The sequence below is a fragment of the Athene noctua genome, chromosome 3 (assembly GCF_965140245.1).
Source record: "Athene noctua chromosome 3, bAthNoc1.hap1.1, whole genome shotgun sequence".
NCBI classification, from domain to species: domain Eukaryota; kingdom Metazoa; phylum Chordata; class Aves; order Strigiformes; family Strigidae; genus Athene; species Athene noctua.
The window spans coordinates 82,104,291-82,128,330 of record NC_134039.1 but is presented as its reverse complement, the minus strand read 5'-3'; the positions used below and the strand labels follow the sequence as shown (position 1 = coordinate 82,128,330).

Sequence of the window (24,040 nt, the reverse complement as noted above, 5' to 3'; positions counted from 1 at the left end):
AAATTCTTAGAGACTCGATTTTCAACTGTAACAACCTCTTGGTTTCATTTTCCTTCTCTTCTGCCTAAAAATGATCTATTTTCAGCTAAACTGGGAGGAAGAAGCTCACTCCAAAGCTTGAGAATTTGCCTGCATCATTTCAACCCACATTTAATTTTAATGAGAGAGTTATATAACCCCCTTTAAAAATAACAAAACACTAACAGAACTGCATCGGCAACACCAGGTGTTCTGCAGTGCTGCTCCAATGAATCATATGGAGATTTGTCTGTGCACGGCTGATGAACATAGATTTAACTCAGTTAACCCCCACCCCCGAATATAGCAATCCAAAGTGACCAAATTTTTTTTCCTGAAGAGCCTTTCTCGCAAAAGGATGCCAAACTAGATGCCTGCCCTAGGAACCTCATGGTTTTGGCATTTTTCCCTTACAAAATGGTGTTATCACTATGTTGGTTTTTTTTAAGAAGTTTCAGATGAATTATTGTGACTCTACTGAAGTGAAACGTTTTATGTTAAACACTGAGTTGGGTTTAATGTTTTGCTTCAGAAAAGAAAGCCAATTTTCCTGTTTGTTGTACTGAGCCCCAAATCTCTGAAATTGTTAAGAACAGCCTGTTTAACAGGCAGCTCTGGGAGTAATAAACATATGACTTTATCAACGTTCCTTTTGGAGAGAGAATTTTGGGGAAAAATTGAATCAGCGATCTTGAGCCTGTTAAACATCTTGGTTCAGATGCAGTCCTTGACTCTAGGCAGTCCCTCAGCCACTGGTTGCTGGAAGGTGGGAAGGGTCACAGCGCACTTGCCATACTCATGCTCTTTGTCTTTGCATCCATTACAAGCCATTATCAGAGGCAGGGTCATGGACTAGATGGACCTTTTGATCTGACCTGTGCAGCAATTCTTACACTGTTCATTTACAAGGGAAAAAAGCCACCCCAAACCAGGCACGGTGCAGTTTTCTGCATGTCTGAATGCCTTACAGTTACTGCAGGAGCCTTTTCTTTCTGCCCTTCATGTGTGAGCTTTAATGGATTCTGTCTGCAGGAAATAATGATGTCAAACAAAGATAGTTACTTTACATATTATCAGGGTGATTGTTTGTTATTTTTGGGGACCAAGATGTATGCTAGGCACTTCACGAACAAATGAAACAAAAAAAAGAACTTTGAAATTTCCTACCTAAAAGATGTTACAATTTCAGCATAAGGTGAGATCCAATCATTTGCAGTAAAAAACAAAGAAAAGCGTGGTAGAAGTGAATGAGAAGGGAAGATGGAGGTTAACCTTGTGAAGGTCTTGCTGTTAGAAGTGGAGTGCAGTAGGTTAATTCAGATATTGCAATAAATCCCTCCGATTTCTTTGCATTTTGTTTTTAAAAATAAGTTCACATTTGGCGTCTTGTCTCTTTTGATGTCTCTTACTCAATGTCTTGCCTCGCTGATGCAATGTTAGAACTTCACACTTCCCTTCACCCATTGCTTTTGGAGTTGGAGCTGCCCTCCAGCATCACCTCCAGCCTTTTGCTGTGTTCAGCCCATCCTCACCACCCGCTTCTCTGATCCTGCATCCTTCCCAATAACCAGCCTCCCTAGCTGGGCAAAAACCTTCAGAAATCTCAAATTTATACAAAATGTGAGAGGTTTTTGTGTCTCCTAGTAGTTGTTCCTGTGGGTTTGGATGGTGGGGGGGAAGGGGTTTTGGTAAACAGTTCACTTTTTCCCCTGCCCTGAGAAAGCATAAAGTGGGGTTCTTGAACATTGTGAGGATGGAGCAACACACACAAGAGCACCACATGTGTCGTTCCTATCCTAAGTAATACAAGATCATACTTTTTCACGTGAAGATAATATAATAGCCAAATCCAGCACTATTAAGTTCTCTCTGCCAGGGTGTTTTGGAAAGGTGCTTTTTTTGACCATAAATAATGCACCTGCTGCCTAGTAGGAAATCGGGTCTATCCAGTGCATGCAGTGCCCCAGTTTCCCTCCTGGTTTTTGATGGAATCAGTCAGCGGGTGAGAAGGCAAGGTAGTTCATGAAAAAAAAAAAAAAAAAAAAAAGGAACTAAAAAGGAAAAAACAGTCAATGCCTGTTGTCAAGTTCAGATAGGACTGGGTTGACAAAAGTCTTGGTCTTGGTCTTGCACAAGGCACTACACAAAAGCAACACCTACAGATCAATAGGGATGCTCTTCAATAGGGCTATAAATAAATAACAGAACAGTAAGACTTGGTCTTGCAAATATTTATGTGTTACTACTTTAGTATTTGCTAAATACAGTGCTGAGCACTGTGGATGGCCCAACTGGAGCAAATGGTACTGGCCAGGTCCTGCTCAGCACTAGCACTACGCAGGATTGGACCTGAGGGTCATGATTGACTGTCCTAAGTGTTTGCATGCTATTAGCAAAGTAGGATGTTCCTCCACATTAAAGGCCTTTCCTAAAAGCCTTCCATCACCTGTAGCATCTGACTTGTGCCATAAAATATTGTCTAATTGTTTTTGGAAAGATTGAGTTATTACCCACAAAATGGAACAAAGGCCTTATACCCACAGTGGGATGAAATCACTCTTCAGTGGTATAAAATAGGAAGGAAAAAAAAAAAGAACTGAGTGGGAAGTTTTACTATAGCAACCAAGTTTACATAATATCAATGTGCTTCAAGTGAAAGCTCTAGAAATGCTTAATTTGAGGTACCTTTTCACAGGGTAATTTTAAATGACGTTTATTTCTGAAAATTACTGATTAGCTACAATAGCCTACAGAAGTGGGGGGGAGCCTAACAAGTGGCTAAGGTTTCAATACTTAAAATTCATGGATCCGCTTTAAGCAATAATTCAGTTTTCCTTCTAAAAGGGTTTTGGTTATATGCAAATTGGTTTATTTCTCAGAATAAGATGAAGGGAAGACTGTTGTGTGTTCGGCTTTGTAAGTAGAAAAATCTTACCGAAAGGTTAAGGCTTCATAATGCAAAACTTTATTCCAACGTTAGACCTAACTGACAAAGACAGATTTGTTACAAATAATCAAAATTTTCACAAATGGTAAAATGGTGCAGAATCAGGTCCATTACTTTTTGCCTCTTAAAGAAATGCACTACTTTTTGCTTTAATTGTTTATGGCTTTTACACCATTCTTTAGCTCTGATGAAATGCTTTGTGTAACTTGTGCTCGTGTGCTTTGCTCTTCTTTTTTCTCTTTTTTTCCCCCCTCCTTTCTTGTCCCTCCAGAAGTCTGCTACTAAAAGTTAAGCTGGTGGGTTTCCTCGCCCCCTTGCAGGCAGGTAGGCTCACGTCCCGCCGCACAAACCAAAATGCTGTATTTTCTGCTATTAGCCATGCTACTACTTTCAGGCTCATGATTTCCCTGGGAGGTTATTTCTTTGTGAAAGATAGCGAACATCTCATTTGCATTCACTAACGCTATCTGGACCAGACTTCTTTTCCCCCTCGCATTAGTGGAAGATCCTGAGTGATTCCACTGAAGTCATTTGAGCCTGCTCCAAATTTACACCGCCGTCGCTGAGCTCTGCTTCTGCCGCCTCTGTTAGAAACTTGCTTTGATGCCAGAGATAAGCTGAATCCCGAGCATGTTCATTGGCTTAGGGGGGAATAAAGCAGAGGATTTGAACTCTCTTCATACTGCCTTGCAGGCTTGGGAGAGAGTGAAGTCATTCGGAAACTTTCCCTTGAAGTACTTCCAACAGTAGCATGTCCTTGGCCCAATACTGGGGGGCAAGTTGATTAAAAGAATGGCAATTAAGGAAAGGGTGAAGAGGGGGTCTGCAGAGGGGATGTGATGTGACGTGAGCTCCACGCTGGATTTGGCTGTGGGATCTGGAAGGGAAGGGGGTGTCTGCTCTCTTTGTCACTCGCTGAATGAAAGCCACAGGTAGTGATGTCAGAGTGAGCTCATACGCTTGACAGCAATCCACCGCTCAACCCCCGTCTTTCTCCAGCTGAACTTTTTGCGGGGTTTGGTTTTGTGTGGGGTTGTTTTTTTTTTTTAACTGAAGAGGTGTTCGGTTTTCAAAGGTTGAATTGTTTGGAGAAATTGCATATAGTTCTGTGTTTGAAACCCTGCTTGAATGGTGACTAATCTGCAAATGTGAGGTAGAATTGCTTCATCTGCCCCGCTTAGATGTATGGAGAAACCGAGGCACAAAGAGTAAACAATGCGACTGCAGGGGCGAGCAGGGTCTGGGCCTCTAAAACAAGGGGAGGATGGATAGGAGGTGACATTTGTAGCTAGAATAGGATTAAAGCCCGAGAATTGCTGATTCCAAATTCCAGGTTCCTTCCTCAAAATTGCCATATGCTCCACCAGCTGAAAAAGCTTAAGATCATCGGGCAGGGACAGTGCAGGAATAATGCAGCTCCTCTAAGCCACTGGTTAGATCTATTGTCTGATTTATGCTGTGAAAACTAATGCAGCTTCATTTGCCATTCCCCCTCCACATTTCCCTCTGTACGATAGTAATGGACCAAAGCTTCAATTTTTTTTCCTTCATTTTTAATAAAAGTTGCTTTTCTGCTCACGTGTGCCGGTCAAAAAACTGGCATTAACGTTACAAATAACAGAGCTGAGCCTGTAACAGTGTGTGAAACATTCAGGGTTTCATTTTCTTTTTTTCACCACTTACCCTCTGCATTTGAGAGTTAATTCATACACAGACACTACATAATTTATGTTTGAGAACCAAATTATCTGAATGCATTTTCTCCCTATCAGCTCTCCTTGAGTCATATCTCGGTATCTTTTATAGAGAGGGTTTCTTTTTGCATTTGACCCTGTTCCTGTCTCTAACTTTTAAATGGCAAAAGCAAATGTGCTTTGAAAAGTGTGTTACACTGTAGTTGTTAAAGCAATAACCTATGCACTTGTAATGCTTTCTCTATGACCTACTTACATACTACTTCACCCTCCTTATAGTATGATTAAAAGCTGCTTTGAATCCACTATTCCCTCAAGGGATTTGAGGCTAGAATTTAACAAACTGCTGAGAAGGCTTAAGTCAGTAAGAGGGCTTCCCTACAGCTTCTTCCAGCTAATTCACATGTAATTAAAAGGAAAATAAATATTTCAAAAGAACATACGTTTTAATGAAGCATTTTTAAGCACTTACACCTTGTGAAATGGAGCAAATTTATAAAGATCTCACTATTCCATATGCAGATTTTAAGCAAAATTATTTGTGATCCTCTCCTCCTTCCTCCTTTGCATCCTGTGCATAGCGTGGATTTACTTTTCATCCAGCAGCAGTGGGACTGTGGTCCTTAAAAGAGTCAGTCTGGTGAGACTGAAGTCCCTTAGATTTAGCATGTACCAAAAAAAAATGATGATGAAGAGGTACAGATCCAGCCGCACAGGGTGAAGTGGGGGCGGAGACTTCTTGCTTAAAAGAATATCTTCATCCTCACTGAGCAGCCTGTATTTCTTCTGAGCTAAAACCTGCCCCTTCTGCAGTGGCAAGATTTTGAAATTGAAAGTTAATCCAACTCTGCTCTGGGCTGGATTAACCACCATGGAGGCCTCAGATCAAAACCCAGGTGGTTGCATCCAGCTGGAGAAAGTTGTGCTGGTTTCTCCTTTTATTTCCACTTTGCACTTATTTTTTTATCCGCTGCATAATCCTACGCCGCGATGGATTGGTGGCGTAGAGGAATCGTCATTAATTTAGCAAAGAGGAGCCATAGCTTTGCTTTGTGCCTTCCCACACAGATGTTTAGGTGCCATGGTGATGAGGACAGTATGTGAACATACAGAACAGAGCAGATTAATAACACTATAGATATCTGTTCAGGATTGCAGCTGTCCTAGAGGGATTATGCTGAGGGCCAAGTGAACCTTTTCTTTCTTTAGACTCGCAAAGTAGGCAAAAATTTTAGCAGCCTGAGGGGTTTTCCTTCCTTTTAACTGTTTAAAATAGCAAAGTCTCTTGATGCAATAAACCGGACTCTGAAAATTTGCCTGGTCTGTATTTTTATTATCAAACCGACGTTGGTCAAAATTTAAATAGAACTTGGCCTGACCTGATACCGCATTTATTTATTGGTCAGTTTAATTTTGTTTTAGAATACTCCGAAAAGTTTAAGTGCCGTAGTTTTTAGTTTCCATTTGTTACTTTTTTAAGCGTTGATTATCCAGAACATATCAAATTATGAAACCTGGTGAGGTATTCAGGAGGAGAAGCACACACAATGCAGAGAAACGTTTTGTCTGTCTAGACTGCTCAGATCATCCAGTTAATCTTCGTAAATATGTTAATATTCTTTTGCCTGGAGCTGCTTTGTATTGAAGCAAGCAGGTTTTGGAGATGCAAAGGAAAATTTATACAGATTTTCAGGGGGCGGTAGCGTGGAGGGGGTGGCTCCAGCTATTTGTATGTGTGGAATTTTGTGTGCGTCTGTCTTGGTGGTGCCGCTTCTGTGTCCTGGCTGTGGCCAAGTCCGAGCGCGGTGTGGCTGGGAGCGGGCTTTGGACAGGTTACAGGCACGGGGGAGGATTTTCCGTCGTTACTTATTTAAATCCGTATTTTTGATCAGTGAGGACAGAGTTACTGCCAGTCTGGCGAGCCAGTAACATCACTTGGGAGTGTTCAGTGGGTGCCAGGGTCCGAGTGGCAGGAATTTGAGTAGGGAGAACCCGCACTGAGCAACCTGCCTCAGTGTTCCCAGTGCTCCCAGCTTGGCAGCGGCGACTGCGCCTTCCTACCGTACTGGGAAGAACTGGGGCTGTTCAAACCACTTCGCGTGTGCCCGTAGGAACCGAAGCAGAGGGTTTTCCGACGGTGCCCGGCTGCTAACTCCGCGGGGGCACGGGCCCCCCCGTCTTATGACTCGTAGTGGGGGTGCACAGCCGGGGCGGGTTGTGGGGGGGAGCGCCGCTGAGGCAGAGCCGGCGGGCGCTGGGGCTCGCTGCCTCTCACCTCCCTCCCGCGCCGCCGCCCGCAAAGTTTGGCCGGGCGCTGCCCGCGGGCGAGGCGGCCCCCCCACACCCCCCCTGCGCACACACACACACACACACACACCCCGCCGCGGGGAGCGCCCCCCACCCCCGGCGGCGGTGCTAGGCCTCTCCCCGGGGCGGCGGGCCCCGCCGGGGGCGCAGGGGTTAACGGGGAGCCGCAGCGGGGAGATGGCTCCGCCTCCCCGCTCAGCACCTGGCGCTCCACCGACAGTTGCCTCAGCAGTCGATTTCGGAGGGGATTGGCGGAAAAAACCAAGAGGGGGAGAGAAATGTGACAACTGCCGGGGCTGGCGGCTGCCGCGGGGAGGCCTCCGCACCTGTGCCTGCCTCTCCGCCGCCCGGCGCAGTTGTGGGATCCGCCGAGCCCCGCCGCATCCTCCCTCCAGACCGCCGCGGCGCCCCCGGAGCCCAGCATGACTTCTTCGTTCAAGCTGGATTTCCTTCCGGAGATGATGGTCGACGGCCGCTTGCTGGTCTCTGACAGAATGTAAGTGGCGGCGGGGCTGCTGCCGCCTATAACACCCCCCCCCCACCCCCCCCCAACCCCTCCTCACCCCCCGACTCCGGGTCCCCCCCGCCGCCGGGCGCGGGGCTTCAGCCGGGTCCCCCCGCCCCGTCCGCCCCTCCGCGGCAGGAGAAGGGGGGGTGATGGGGGGGGGTGGTGGTGTCCTCCCCCCTCCTCCCTCCTTTTTTTTTTAATTTTTCCCACCCCCTTCCCAAGTCACTTGGTGGTCTCTGTGTTTTGTGCCCCCCCCCTCAAGGCAGCAGCTGGGTGTTTAGTATTCCGGCAGGTCGGTAAAGGCGGGCGAGGGGCGGCGGGGTAAGTGTGGGGTTTTGATATGCTGCTGATGCAACGTGGAGAAACGCACCGCGGTCGCGCATAACTGAGTGCGCTCTCCTCCGCGCCCCGCGGGAATTCCGCCACAGCAGACACTTGTCCCCGGCACCCAGCCCGGACCCACCCGTGCTACCTCAGCCCTTCCCCGGCACAATAAAAATCCTCGTGCAAAAGCTTCATCAGTTTTCAGATTCAAATGAAATACTAAGCATCCACTGGGAGTAGGACCAGGCAGAAAACAAGGATTTTTTTCTTTTCTTTTTTTTTTTTTTTTTGTCCTGTCCCCGACAGCTGCCTGGTACGGAGAGTGTTAATTAGGGTGAGGGTGGTTGTTCTACATGCAGTTGAACTGGGGATGAGATTTATCGGAAGGTGCTGAATGCTGGAATTTCTGAAAAAAAGTATTCCCCTATTCCATCTCTACTCCATTAATGTCGACCTGAAAGTTTCTATTACCATTCTCCTGGGCATTGTCAATTGACAGGGATTTTCAGGTAACCTAAGTCTCATATGAAGAAATAAAAGCTAGAAAGGAGGAAATAGTTACTTGCTGAAAGATGCGAAGGCTGAGGGCTGTGCTGCACTTTTACAGTATCCAAAATGTCTTTTATTTTGTTGCTTTTCCTTCTTTCATCAGGATGACAAATGTGGTTTGAGTTACATTAGAATGAAGCGAGAGGCTTTGGCATTGACTCTGCACTGGAGCTATTCTGGTTGAGGCAGCGCTTAAGTTACAAGTGTAAATAAACCCGTGTGTGCAGCAGAGACTGTCACCTGCGATTTGCACAAATCAGGTTGCATACTGTGCCCCCATCTAAGACTATTCAGACTTTTATTACCTTCTTTACTGGCAACCAAACTTTCTCCTAAGGTGGAGTGCTTTCCCTTGCACCAGCAGCGTTCTGCGTCGAGATAGCCAGTAGCGGCCAGTTGTTCGGGCAGATGAGATTTTTATACATGTGTGGGAGAGGGGAAAGAGGCAGGGGGAGAAGCTACTTGGTGTGGATGACTTACACTATTTTTACAGTCCTTGAAGGACAGCAAAGTGTTTGCATAAATGCTGCCCGTTGTCTCTGTTTCATGATCTGAAATTCAAAAGAGTTCTCTGCTGTGTTTTGTTCTTCCCGTTGGAAGATCCCCGTTTTTATTGGCACCAGTCAGTTTTGGAAAAGGTGCTGTATTTCTCTCCTTTTGCATAAAAATTTCATAGGTTTGACTATTAGGGTACAAAGTTACAGCTGAATATTTGCATCACTTGCTTTGCAGCCCTCTGTAGGGACTTGCCACAGCCGAGCTTTCCCTTGTTTTCATCGTCTCAGCTTTGATTAGACTTTCTACCTGCTGTCCTTCCAGGCACTCAGAAAAGATACTGCTAACAAACATCTCCAAGCTCAAAGGCACTATTAACTGCGGCTGATGATGCCCTGTTGTCACTTAGCTTATATAACTTTATCTCCAACTTGCCCCTCGAGGGGGGAGTACCGTGTCAAACTCTTGCCTTTGCATTGCTATCTTTATACTCCTCTTCTCTGGGAAGCATCCATAATATATTTTAACACAGCTTGAAACACAGTGTTCATCAGATGCAGATCTTGATGTGTGTCCAAAGAAACAAAATTTACTCTAGAGATATGTCAGCTTCTAAGTGGATCTCTAAATACAGAAGTTTAATAATGGAATTGTTAAATACACACATCCTTGTAGGATTTGGTGCCGGTTTCTCATATATTTAGGGGGGGGACTTTGTAATCTCTTGAAGAAAAAAAACTTTACCTCCTGCATTGTCAGTGGTCGTGCTGTGATGTGCTTCCCAAGCTTTGCTTTGCTGATCTAAGAAACTGTGAAGATGTATGATTTCAAGGGATCATGTGTTGTGCATGCAAATTAATATCGAGACAAAATTGCTGTTAAGTAAGGGAGCTTCTATTCCTAAAAAAAAAAAAAAAAAAATCTTGAAACAAAATGCTGTCTGTGGAAGCTTTGCTACCCTGCCTTTCTAAAACTCTGTAATTCTCTTTAAAACCATCTTGATTTTGTCCTTCTAGCCAAGTGGTGACATACATTTATTTGCAAGTCCCCAAACTCTCCGGACTAATCAGTGCTGACAAGAATGCAGTTTGATTACGCATAAGGGGTCACAGGCACGTATGCACCTTACCCTTTAGCTGGCCCACCCCAGACGTGCAGCGAAACGCCAGCAGCGTTCAGCGGGGTGGCACAGTGCAGCGCAGAGCATGCTCCAAGTTACGATGCTGCACAAAACTTTTAACCTCACCATCTGGTCTAGCCATTGAGTATAGCTTAGTTCAGTCTTTAGCAGAAAGGAATTTCCTACTTTAGAGTGAGGCAATTAGCAAGATATATTTAAAACTCTTTTCTTTCACAGTGAAAATTTTCAGAACTAGATTTTTTATTTCTTTTTTTTAATGCTGGTGGCGTATCAGATGTTTTAGGAAATTGGTATGATACAGCATCACGCTTCCTGTTCTTTCCACATGTAAAAATTCTTTGTGAAGAGAATTATTTTCAGAATCATCTATTCTCTCAACAAGCAACTAAAAAGGAGAATTTTCAAGGAATAACTTCCAGCGCATACCTATTGTGAAAGTTAACTGCCAGCTGGATAACAGTCAAAGTTAAAACACTCTTACCTCTGTGAGACTGTTAATTGCTCTTAAATGTTGGCTTCCTTCCAAATTCTGCTGCTGTTATTATCTAGCTAAATATAAGTAAAATAGAACATCAGATACTTCGAGCATGACTAGTATAATTAAATTGTATGCATGGCATCAGTGTGTCTGCTTAGTAACTGAATGGCAATTTTACTAATAAAAATGAATTAATGAAATGGCATTGGAAAATAGGTACTCTAGGGTACGAAGCATAAAGGTGCATGAACTTTTGTTCTTGAGGGCAGATGGCATGTTGGATGCTCTAGCCATCGTAAATGCTCGCAAAGAGACCGCTTGGGTAGTGCTCTAGTGAAAGAATCAGAAATTGTTTGACTGATGTTATGCGTAACCTGTGTGTGTTAACTGTGTGGAAGAAGTAACTTTGAAGATAACATATAGGTGGAAATGTCTGTGTGTGTGTGTGTATATATTTGGACAGGGTAGGAGAGGGTTAATGGTTACTAAGTGCAGTTATAAAATGTGAGTTCAGTGTAATTTGCTTAGTTATTTCACCCATTTACATGTACATGCCAACTGGATGGTTGTAAAGTGGTTGCTCTGAGGATTAAACACTCATCGTTCTAACCCTCCGAGTTGATTTCTGCAATACCACCAAAGATTTTCCATTCCATGATACACATTCCACTGCCTGGGATTACCTTTAATGTAAATGAGTAATAGTGTTTGTTACTACTGAGACAAACTCAAATTTGACTGTAATTTTTGAAAGCTGGGTAAAATGTCAATTAAATACATGATGCTTAAAGCAGTCCACGTGCAACTGCTTGGGTTCCATGGCAATTATGCATAAAAGTATTTAGTCTTTGAATTCCTGCCTCTTTTAATCCAAGATGAGTTGAAATCAGACATATGTGCAATATGCTGATTAAAAAGGCAGTGAAGATAAATTTTCAGTGCTTTTTGTTTGTTAGTATTTACTGTTAGGGATGTCATCATTCACAGGTCATTCTTGCACTTTAAAAATCCCAAATTTCCTTTCTACACGAAACCTGCAAAATAAGACTTTTTCCAACATAAACTGGAGATAATAAAATTATTTTAAAAAACCCAAAAAACCACAAAAAACCCAACACAAAAACCAGAACAAAACACCGCAGGGAAAACTCAACATACTGTCAAAAATAATTTTTCAGCTCTCTGGGGTTTTTTATATGTAGAATATCAAACCATGAATTTCTAACTGAAAATGGATAGCTGGGTATCAGCTGTTTTTTAAGAACGTAGCCTCATCTTTTTACCAGCATTTTATTCTAACATTGGTTCAGTAATAGCTTTATTTTAAGTATTACGACTTGTTACTTAAGTTCCTTGCATGACAGATTCCTTGGGCCACTACGGAGGGAAAACAAAGCAAAAGGAAGAAAATTCTTGACTTGTTGATGAAGAGCTTACAAAAGGAAAATAAATCTTTGGATGTTGATTAAGTAATTACGATTTCATGGTGTCCTTCTCCCCATCATCTTTTCTAGTAGCTGCCTAGAACCCCATTCAGTATTTAACCTATGGTAACTCTCAGCACATTAATATTTAAATATATCTTCCACTTCCTATGATATGATCTCACAAGTTTTTAAGCCTCCCCCACATGTATTCATCATCCAAATTAATCATCAGTTATGATTGCTTTAAAAACTTTAATAACTCTAAATATTTCATTGGCATTTTAGGATGTTTGATATCTTATGAGCATTTGGACTATTCAAATTTCATAATTAATTCATAGATTAATATAAAATATTTGACCCAATATAGAGGAAAGGTGTATAAAATCTTTTTAGTTTTTGAAAGCTCCTGGAATGCAAGGAATGCACTTTAGCAAGACAACACTCTAGAGAAAAAACATTGGTTTATAGTTTAAGCATATAAAAACCTCTTCCTTTCTGAAGTGGAGGGATGATTTTTTTTTTTTTTCCCCCTTTCGTTTCTACAAACTGTGTTTCCTATAGCGGATTATTTCTTGAGTGTTCATATAATTGCAAAGTATATTGCATCTCCTGACATGGTTTCCTTTGATTAAAACAAACTGGTGGCATGGCAAGGTTAACCAGGGGCTAAAGTCACAAAAATACAGAATACAGGTAGAGGCTGAGCTTTCGTTAGCAAAGAAGTGGGAAAACAGGAAAAACCATCATAGGTGCAAGAAAAATGAAGGAACAAGAATGCCTATTTGGAAAATAAAACCTAATTAGAGCAATAAATGTAATGTTCTCAAGTAATTGTGAAATAATTATTCCCCTTTAGAATCATCATACTTTAATTGCTTTCCCCCGCGTTCCTGCGTTCTGCATGCCTATGGAAAGGAGGAGAAGCGCTTGTGTTCCCTCCAGGATTTCATTTTTCATTTGCAGTAAGCTGCTGGCTTTCTCATAAAGGTTTTCAGAAATATGTTGCCTTAAATGCTGTTGCATTCTTCCATATGGTGTTAAACAGAAAAGGTGAATTGCAGATGCGGAAACTATAAATTCTCTCCCATCGTCCAGATAAAGCACCTTGAGATTTAGTTGTGCAGTTTATCCATCCTCTGTATCACAGATTTATAATCAATCTCTCATTTTCATTGAGGCTGTGTTACGTAAATAGGACACACTTCAGCTGTGTATTCTCTTTGCTCACAGCTTGATCCTTGAAAAATCAGCTGACAATAGTTTAAAATTATAATATTAATAAAGAGGAGATCATCTGGCCTTCAAAATGACATCTGAAAGCAGCTTCTGTTTTGTGTTAAATCTTAATTACTGTATTTAAATGAATGCCTAAATGAGCCAATTCACAAAGGAGTTGCCTACTGTACCAGTAGCGCCTGTTTGGTGATTTTTAAAATTTTTTTTGTCCTTTGGATTTGCACAGATATAAAAACCTGTTTATGTTGAAGAGAGCAGCTATGTTTTTCTTGACTCTTACAGCTCAACTGAAGAAGGCTGAGTATCTTGAGTCTGGTCTATGGCCTGGGACAGCTTCTCCCCTGCCTGGCTGCCCTTGCATGTCAAAGGGTGGCAATAGAATAATAAAATCGTTTGGGTTGGAAAAGGCTTTTAAGATCGAGTCCAACCATTAACCTAACACTGCCAAGTCCACCACTAAACCATGTCCCTGCCTGCCACATCTACACATCTTTTAAATACCTCCAGGGGTGGTGACTCAACCCCTTCCCTGGGCAGCCTGTTCCAGTGCTTGACAACCCTTTCAGTGAGGACATTTTTCCTAATATCCAATCTAAACCTCCCCTGGTGCAACTTGAGGCCATTTCCTCTTGTCTTATCACTTGTTACTTGGGAGAAGAGACTGACACCCACCTCCTTTTAGGCAGCTGTAGAGGGTGATGAGGTCTCCCCTGAGCCTCCTTGTCTCCAGGCTAACCAACCCCAGTTCCCTCAGCCACTCCCCGTAACACTTGTGCTCTAGAACCTTCACCAGCTTTGTTGCTTTTCTCTGGACACTCACCAGCACCTCAATGTCTTTCTTGTAGTGAGGGGCCCAAAACTGAACAAGGTATTCAAAGTGCAGCCTCACCAGTGCCGAGTACAGGGGGACGATCCCTTCCCTGTCCCTGCTGGCCACGCTATTGCTGACACAAGCCAGGATGCCAGAAAGCCAAGTTCAAAAGCAATGCTCCAGAAGAAACATTGGTGCAGGAGCAGGGGGAAGGACTCCATGTTGGCCTCCTGAGTGGTATTTTGTGACCTTAATCATTACTTACTATCAGGGGCAGCATATTATCCCACCTGAAGGAACGAGCTCATGGTTTAGGAGCAGGGAGAGGCTTACACTGTGCCTGTAAACGTAAACGTACCAGCCCTGCTGCCTTCGGGGAGGCTGGAAGGGATGTGATTGTATCCAGCTGTGCCCAGGTTAGTCTGGAAGAGATAAATGTGTCCAGCTGTGCCCAGGTTAGTCTGGAAAGAGGCAATTGTGTCCAGCTGTGCCCAGTTCACCCCACTGCCACCAGGGATGCACTCATTCTCTGCCAAGGAGGACGCAGGGCATTCATGTCCTTTTTTTCCCTGTCAGCCTATGCAAGTTGAGCCACTTCAGGTTGGCTAGTAAAATAGCAGCAGCAACCTGAGTATTCTGGTTTATGATTTTCACATCCCTGTTAATTTCTCTTGTTCTGTAGATCTTAGTCCGGGGTGTTAAAGTTTATAACCACGGTTATTTCAGAGATGCAGTCATTGATCTTTCATGAAAATTACATTAGTGATCTACTGATTTTTTTTTTGTGTGTGTTTTTTGTTTGTTTGTTTTTTGGGTTTTGTTTTGGTTTTTTTTTTTTGTTATTTTTTTCCTTTTTCCATGCACATTCGCATCATAAAGAAAATATAGTCCTGACAGAAAAGCCTAACACTGACTGCCTCCCAGAGTGGTGGTAATTCACTGCAACACTAATTTACAACTTTTTCAGTTTCTTTCCCCTCAAATGTACTAGCCCCTTGACAACAGCAGAGTTGCTGTATGCATAAGAGATAGATGTCCAGGTACAGACACAGTTCAGTCGCTGTGTGTAGCTGGATATCTCCACGATGGGAGGACAGGCAGTTCCTTTTGAACTAACAGTGAACCTTTCTGTCCCAGACTATACTGTGCTTTTTCTTGTGCTCTGTTCCTACATCCTATATCCTTTAAAGCAATTTCAGTCTGATTGTAAGTCACAGCTGACAAGAGCTATCTTTTGTTTCATAACCCTGAAAAATAATGAAGATCCTTCATCCTCTTAATCCAAAGGCATAATGCTGTCTTCTTGTTTAATATACATACGCTCTTGCCATTTCTTGCTTCTCGACAGCTTTGCACCACTAAATTGCTCAGAGATAAAAAAAAAAAAATAAAAAAAAAAATCCAGAGCTTGCTTGACCCACCACTTGCTGTGTCATTGACTCCAGACCTCAGTGGCACTTGGTCTGGTAGTACTGATGGTGCCTGGCCTGGTGTGAGATAAGTATACTTCATTTGCCTGAAAAAGACCCAGGTAATTGAAAGTTATTAACTTCTGGCAGTGGATAACTGTATTTGAAAATCTACAAAATCAAGTGATCTATTCCCTTCTTCTCTTTATTTTTTTTTCTGGCTCATTCAATTGCTTGGATCTGTCAGCCTTCGCCCGCAATTCATTGCTAGTGAGAGAGACATCTGACTATGCCCTTTATCAATAAGCGCTTTTTTTTTTTTTTTTTTTAATGTTTTACCAGAGATGGATTGTAGAACAAGCATTAGGAGTTTGAAACATCGTCAGACACACTCCATGCCAAGTGGCTATCACTTAAAGAAAACCCTGTTCTGTACCTGGTTGTCGTACAAAACTCTATAGAAATCACAAATTAAATGGCTGCAGTTTTGCTTGATTTCACCATGTGTTTTAGTAAACTTGATCCCCTTGTCATGCCTTTCAGGGGGGAAAAAAAAAAAATCTATCATTTTATCTGCAATGTTTCTGTATTAACACGTAGTAAAGTTGATAATTTCATTAGTCCGTAAATGAACTTCCAGGGTTTTTTTTATTTGGTTTAATTTCTTTTTCCAAGATCTTATTGCTTAGAAACCTTTTTTTTTCATACTTTAACTCCCCTATCCAAACTACTTTTTACCCCCTGCTGTCCAAAAAAGAGAGAGAAAAATGTTCAAGAAATTGCAGTGACTATTACTTTAGGTATGAATTTAGTCTTTAAAATTGATTCTTGAAAATATCCTGATTGGGAGCTTCTTCAGAGATTTTACCACAAAACCATAAATGCCTAATTAAGGTATAGCCACAAGTTGAGATGATCTATTCAGGGAAAATTTCAAAACTCATTCCCCTTGTCCTAAACTGACCCATGTAATGCAACTTCTTCTTTGAAGCACTGAAATTTTAGGACTGGAAGGTGAGAACTGTCTTCCTCTGGCAGGTTCAGAGTTGCCAGCTCCTTCTGGAGATCAGTATTGTGTGGGAGGGGATGAGGGGGAAGAGGAAGAAATAAAATTAGCATTTAATTTTGCAGGACGTGGAAAAATAGATGACAAGTGAAGCAATTCTTAGAAAAAGAGAACATCTCTGGACACGTAAAGCACTATTATTTGATATTTTATTACCAACTATAGCCTGCAGTCCTTGTTCAAGCCAAACTTCCAATGGGTTTACAGGAGCTTGGCTTGAATGAGGAATACATAATGCTGGGCTTTGCGTCCCATGCCAAGCTGTCCAGCTCTGAACCATGAATTGCAATTGTATGAATGGTTTTTGCAGTCTTTTTCCCATCGCTCATTTCAGAGTGAACTTCGACATGGAGACATGAGGCAGCTAACTTTTCAAATACTATTCTACCTTGCTAGCAGAATGAGTTGCTATCTTGATAATGGAGTAGAAGAGGAGTCTATTTTAATTGGGCAAGGTATTCTTTTGTGGGATGTTCACACATCTATGTTGGGGCAGGGGTTTTCTTTTGTTCTTGATGAACCTTTTCCCCTTTGCCAGAGAGGAGGATTCATCTCGATGCCTGAGGGCTTTCAGCTTTCACTGACATACATCTCTATCGTTTGGCTGCAGAAGACAGAACACAACTTTTCCTTTTAAGTTGGTTTGCTGTCTGTGGAGAAAAGAGTAAATGCAGCAGCTTCATAACAGTGCTCAGATATAGTCAAAGAAAGTCCAACACTGTATTACAGATTTTTAAAACAACTGTGTTTGATTTCATTATTGCTTAAGTGTAGCCTAGTATCTCACTTGCTAAATCACATTTATTTATCTTCAAGACAAGGCTGTGTAGAATAGGAAAACCTCCGAGTTTTAATACCTTCTCACCATGCTCGTGTCTGTGCTGTTCCTGAGGTATTTCACTGGAATGGAATGAAGCTTTGTATGCTTTTATTATGTGTGATAGAGCATAAAGTTTTAGGGGGGAATTCTGTGTATTTTTGAGCTTTTTTTCTGCAATGGCTGTTACAGCACAGCCCTATAGATGTTGAGGTAGGGTTCCTAGCTGTCATTGTGAAGTAAGACAGAAGCAACTCTTCAATGTCGTATGCAAACCTTTCCTTTGGAACAAACATGTAGTAATTCATTGTGGAATGAGTTCTCTTATCCAGCCAGAAATACTGCTTACAAGGCTTAGTTTGGCCCAAGCAGTCTTCAACAGCACTGGCTGATCCCTGTGTTTTCAAAGTATCATTCCAGGCTCATTTAGGTCATTTCTTCTTCCTTCTGTGTGTACAGTTTATCGGATTTGGGAAAAGGTCCTTCAGCACAGCGTCGCTGTTGCCTGTGCATCTTTGTTGAGGAACAGCAGGCTACTCATAGCAAGAGATGCATGCCAGGATTCAGAAAGGAACAATTTTCAGCTTGCTAAGATGCCCGTATTGCTACCCAGGAGCTCTGCAGGAGCTAGAGACTTTTTGACTGTCTCTGTGCCTCTGCTTCCTTCGTCCTCACCTCCACATCAGGGGATACTTAGACTTCTTTACTTTGCTGGCCTTCAGAGGATTTGAAGGTCTCTGAGCTTCTCTAGGCTCTTCTGCGCAAGTGGGAAAGGAAATGGAGATGGCTGCTGTTGAGTTCAGCCAGTCGGGTCTCTGATTCTCCTGTCTAGTTTGCAGCCACAGATATAGAGTGAATTTTTAGTTGAGAGATGTCAGGCCCCAGGGTAAGGTAAATATGAAAGGGAGATGTGCAGAAGAAAATGGGGGAAAAAAAGGTGTGTATTTAGGCAGACTTTCATAAAATATGCAAATTTAGGATTACTTAGAAGAGAAAATAATCATTTAAAATTAATGTTATATTTAAAAAGTGGAGCATCACTTGTGTTAACAGGAACAAAGATTTTATTTTTAAGACCAGCAATGCCTCAAATCCCACAAAATGTGAAATTGCTGCTGGTCGTTTCTGAATGTGAACCTGGAAGGCTTCATGGAAACTTAGAAGGAAATAAATCAACTTCCCTCTCCTTCCCCAAAACTCTTTGGGCAAAAAAATCTGTAAATATTTAACAGCAAATAATCACATTGCCAAGAACCAGCAAACAAAGCCCTTTTATCCAATCCTATAATATGCTGTAAATAATGAAAACCCTCATAGATCTAGCTGAAAAACTTTTTTTTTCTTTGTTTATCAGTGAAGAAGCTTAGCACCTAGCACTTTAAAAATCCATCAACATAGCTAAAATTCTTTTTCCAGTCTCTTACCGCTTCATGTCATATTTTTCTCTGTCCTTGACATATGCAATTTGCCCTGCTTATATCTGTTTAAAATGCTGGGAGCCTTCAGCATGCTCTGCTCCATGTTGCAAGCCTGCAAGAAGCCTTCCCCCCCCTTTCCTACCTCTCAAGGTAAGAACTACCCTGCTCTGCTCTCCCTTATCACCATCTATTCAGTATTCAAGCAAACACCTCTGTGATTCCCACCAAGGTTCTCCGTTGGAAGAAGTTCCTGTAAATATCTACAAAACATGTTCTTTATTTTCCTCCTCTGATAAAATAGGTAATAGAAACCTCATTGAACTTGGAAAACCACCTAGAATTTAGATCTGAACTGCTTAATGATTTTGTATTTTTACTACCCAGCTAGTGGCTCATGTCTGAAAAGCCCCTGGAAGTATGACCATCATTTTTGGTCTGTGCTCACTAACCTAGCGTATTGGAATTATCAGCCCTGCCTGTGATTTTCTAGGTCTTCTGGGGATCTGTTGTCTAATAAAAATGTTGCTTGACAAAATATAGTAGGTTTTCTTGCATTTCTGTAGTGGATGTTTTATTAGGTTCTCTCAGCTCTGTTTTTTAAACAGTCTCGTACAACAGTTGTGAACCAAATACGATACTATCATGGTTGGTTTTTTTTCTTCCACAACCACAAGTTGCCCTACTTACCCAGTGCACATCACTGTGGATCTACGTAATATGCCTTTCTCAAGGGCATCTGTTAATTCCACGTGATAAGCTGGGAGTTTCAGCCAGGAATACTGAGCATTGAAAGAAGACCTGGTTGAACTCAGTAGGACTTAAATTCAACCAAATTTTAAACAATTCTCCCAAGTTATAGATTTGACAGACTGTGTGTGTGAGAGTTGATTGAATGCTGAGGTGTTCAGGTGAAACTTTTATCATTAAGGGGAACAGTATTCCCCTATACAGTCACGATACACAGCTGCAAGTTAGATGATGCAGCAGGAAGACATATGCAGGCTTCAGTAGATGATGGCCCTTTCTTTAAGCGCTTGACTTTATATACAATGAAACTGGTGGTAAAACTCAGCTAACATGAGTGGTTTAGAATCAGCTCAGAGATTCAGATTCCAGAAAGACTGTTTTTTATTCATAAATTAAGAACTGAATCCAAGGCTTGTTGAGTCCATGGGCAGACTCCCTTTGATTTCAAAGCACTCTGTATCTGTGATCCAAACACACTGCGAACAAATAAAGATAAAGAATTTACGTTGATTGGACATATTCAGTGTGACAAGAGCTTAAGTCTGATTCTCGTCTTTGCTTATGAAATACAACTGTGTGCTTCTCCCCAGGGTTGCTGGAAGACAAGTATTTTGGTAGATGCATGCTAAGACTCCCAATTAACACAAGTGCTGGCTCCTGGTGCTAAGATTCACAACGCTCTACAAAATGGAGAGAAAATTATGGTTGATAACAATATATTTTGGGGTAATCCTCATTTGTCTTCAGGGTTTTAAGGTGTTCATTGATCCTATTTTTTTTTTCTTTTAAAAAAATTCATCTTGATCTGTTATGGCAGTAAGTTTAATATCAAAAGACTTGCAGTTGAATTGTGGGCTTTAGTGAGAGGAGGTTCTCTTCTTGCTGACTGCCCTCTGTTCTTGTCCCTTGGTGCTGGTTGGGGAATACTTTGTGACTACAAGCTCTGGATCTGCCTGCCTCTCACACCTAATCACCTGTGAGATTTTGGAATACTGTGTAGGTTCTTCGTTCTGATGTGCAAATAGGCATCCTCTTCTTTCTGTGTGTAAAACCGTTTTCTTTAGAAAGCAGGTTAATTTTCTTAGTCAAGGAGCTCAATGCACTCTAAGGGATGGATAGGTTGGAAGTAGCACCAAAGCAGCATCAAGATGACTTATGCCTCAGGCTGAATCTGGTTTACTACCGAGGCGGATGAGTAGTTACACTGAATATAGAATCACAAATCACTTTTACTTAGGATATGATTAACTTACATGAAGCAGAACTCCTCTGATACGAATTTCTTTTAATATCAGATACATACATTTCATTTTACCCTAAAATAATTTACTCTGGGTGGATCTTCTGACCAAATCAAATGCTTGATTTCTCTTCATGAAATTCCTGATCATGTGAGCTTTGAAGCAGTCTTCAGTCTCCCTCCTAACCTGAACCTGTTTAGTTTGTTTCTAAGTGACTTTCCCTCTTGCAACATCGATACCTTTTCACCTGCTATCTTTTTGGTTTGATCTTGATTTACTTTTGCAGCTGCAAAATGCATGGTCATTTGCACAAGATGTATCGATTTACCTCTGTATTTTTAGTTATTGTATTTTAAATTTTTTATAGGCATCAGATTTTCAAAGTAACTCCAATTAATCTATGTCATGGTTTATGTAGATTCCCTAGGCAAAGAGGTGAATAATGGGAAAAGTAAAAGGAGAATGTATGTATGGGTTAGTATAAACCACAATCCTTTTCATACTGAACATTAGCTTGTTGAAATGCCTCCACTCTTGGCAGAAGACAAGCTTCGTAACCTAAGAGGATGTGATTTGAGTGGAGTTTTCATGCCCCATGTGCTCATTGTGTTCTTGCCACTGATGCAAACATTATCTATAATTACATTTTCAAGAGACTGAAAATTGCAGTCTTTGTGGAACAAAAATGCAGCTGAAGAATGGAATGTATATCCTCTCCACCCTCATTAGAAGGCTTATAAAAATCAAACTATAAGGCCCAGTACCATAGCTTTCAGATACAGGAAACCAGCACCGTTACCCTGTGTTAGAGTATTTTTTCACTGAAAATTACGGCCTTTTGATGACCAAGCTAGTGCTGTTATTTCCAATAGTTTGCTGTTGAAACTAGTTGAACTAAAATGTGTAATTGAAATCAGTACAAATAAAGTTGGAGTAATTACTCTGCTTATTCATAATATTATTTTCATGGATTTGAGATTTTATTCATGATTGATGGTAACATCAAAGATTTGTTAGGTCATAACATGGGTGTTGAAACTTCCTACCACACCATGCTATGGAAAGCCATGTTTTTCGTGAGGAAAACAATGGTACTGAAAATGCTGTTTTCATAATATTCTCCCGGACACCAAGGAGTTGTAGTGTTGCAGCTTGAAACTCTGAACATCTGCCTAAATCACCTCTTCCCTACATCAAAACGTTACCATCTTCCATTCCAGTAGCTGAGGAATCAGAAGTAAAATAGTGATAGGTATCTTTGACTTCCTAATTATGTAAAACAAGCACTGGAAACAGACAAAAGCTAGGTGGAGACAACTAATCCTGAACTTTTGTAGTATGCTTTATAGAGTAGAAATTCACAGAATCGTAGTAGATCAATCACCTGTTCATAACACCCATGCATTTTTTTTTTTGTCTCATGGGCTTTAATTTTGAGGGTGTCCCTCCCCCCCCCCCCCAATAAGTGGGGAATTTGAATCCTCTCTGAAAGTGGAATTTGACTCTTTAAGGGTGATCCCAGGGAGATAAATGCATTTGATGAGAAAGGCACATCCAGTTATTGGTTCTGTGATTTACTGCATTGAGGAATGTGGGTAGAGGTGTTGAATGATCCCATGAATGCTAATAAATAAGAGATGGTCCTGAAGGCCTGTACATCCACGAGCAATTAACAAGAGCATGTGTGTAGGTCAGTGAGTTTATTGATAGAAGCACAAATAGTCTGGACTAAAATTAGTGTGTGTCCACTGCTTTCCGTTCAGTCTGGTTGTTTTTTCTTATTCTATAGAAAGTGATAATTTGGGTGCTATTCAAAGCTCTTCATAGGTTCACAGTTAGTTTTGAAAATAATTTGGAGGAAATAATATGAATCTTATTACATATCTGTTTATGACCATCTAGCTTTGTGTGGAAGGGCTCTGGGCAACTTCATATTGCAGTCAGGTAACAATAAGGGCAATTAGATCCGTGTGCTTTATGCAGCTGCTGCCCAAGTTGGTAATTCTGCCTCCAAGTTCTGCTGCCTGATTGCTGCAAGTTATGCACAGGAACGCCGAGGTGATTGAGTGCTGGAGTTCCCAGGACACCATCTATTCTTAGTGGTCCAGCAAAACTTATTAAGAAAAGTAATTAGAACAAAGCTCAAGTACATTAGCCTCTTTAATGCTCCTGAATTCTCAGAGCTTGAACATTGGCAGAGGCTGTGTTTCCAGTAGAGAAATTGAAGCAACTTTCTTTGACGAAGTTAAACCCACTTTGGTCTTAACATCGTGATGGGAGTTTCTTCTTAAGTAATAGTATCAAGACCCAGACAGATGAAAGTGTGGTGGTATGCCAACTAGTGAAAGTAACCCACCTTTGATTTTATTTTTATAAAATGAATTTCTGTCAAGATGCAAAGGTCTGTGTTCCTGTCTGCTTCTTATATGTGGTGTTCTATGCCATGTCACCTACACCTTTCTGTCAGCTCCTGAGGCTCAAGAACTATAACATGGCTCTATAGCTAACCCCCTTTCAAGAATAATTTTTCTTTTTCTTCCTCACCTGTTAACTCTGGCAGGCTAGAAATGTGTTTTCTTTCTCTGCTTGCAACACCACCCCGTGTTATATTTGGTCAACAAGTTGTGTCCACCATCCCCTTGAATATTTGTTTCTCCACTGGAATCCAAAAAGCAGTCTCAAGCCTGTTCAGTCTTGTCTGGTGAATCAAAACTATGTCTCCTCAGGCCTCCAGGATGTCTTTGGGGAGATCTCTTTGGCCTTTAAGCTACTTCAGAAATGTGAGTGGTTGTTTTCCTGAGACAGGAATGTTCAGAAGATTTGAAGACCTTAAGTATGGGGGAGACATGGTCTGTTGAGCAGGCTACAAGGAGAGCTGCTCTTCATTTTTCTTATTATATACAAATACTCATTCAGCTGCATACTTATCCCCTTCCCCAGACATCCCCCTCTCTGATAATTCTGGTATAGAGAAGAGTTAACAAAGCTTCCTCTGAACTGTAGCATGTCCAGTTAGTAGGTATGGAGAGTTCAGACAGAAAAGTGGGTTTCTAGGTTTTACAGGTCCAGACTACTTACATTCACTTACTGAACAAACAATCTTTTAATAAAAGGAGCTGCAAGATATTTTTTTTCTTCCCTTAGGCCAATTAGTGACAATTTTTAGGTCTTTTTTTGTCTTTGTTCTTCAGTTGCCTTGGAGAGGTCTTCTGATGCTTTCTGTACTATTGCTTTGTAGGCCAGATAGTCGTGTCTAGTGTCACTCCTGGCAACGTGCAATCTATATAGTAAGTTTAATAGAATAACAGTCGCTTGTTCTTTTTCTTAAAAATAAATTCCTCATTCAGTGAAGCAGCTGAATTGCAAGGTTTGCACAGCAGCCTTTGTTTCTGTGAACACCTGAA

General features: G+C 41.6%; 1 protein-coding gene across 7 annotated transcripts in view; it reads left to right on the top strand.

Moving 5' to 3' along the window:
• Positions 1-24,040, top strand: part of CELF2 (CUGBP Elav-like family member 2) — a 382,663-nt gene that overhangs the window by 125,921 nt on the left and 232,702 nt on the right. For 2 of the 7 annotated variants that reach the window (XM_074903511.1, XM_074903512.1), the window contains exon 1: positions 7,104-7,462. The exons of 4 other annotated variants lie outside the window; for them this stretch is intronic. In XM_074903511.1, the coding sequence (XP_074759612.1) occupies positions 7,389-7,462 (74 nt within the window). In that variant the 5' untranslated portion in view covers positions 7,104-7,388. Of the gene's footprint in view, positions 1-7,103; positions 7,463-24,040 lie in introns of those variants that run through there. One more of the 7 variants, XM_074903513.1, reaches the window with a different exon arrangement.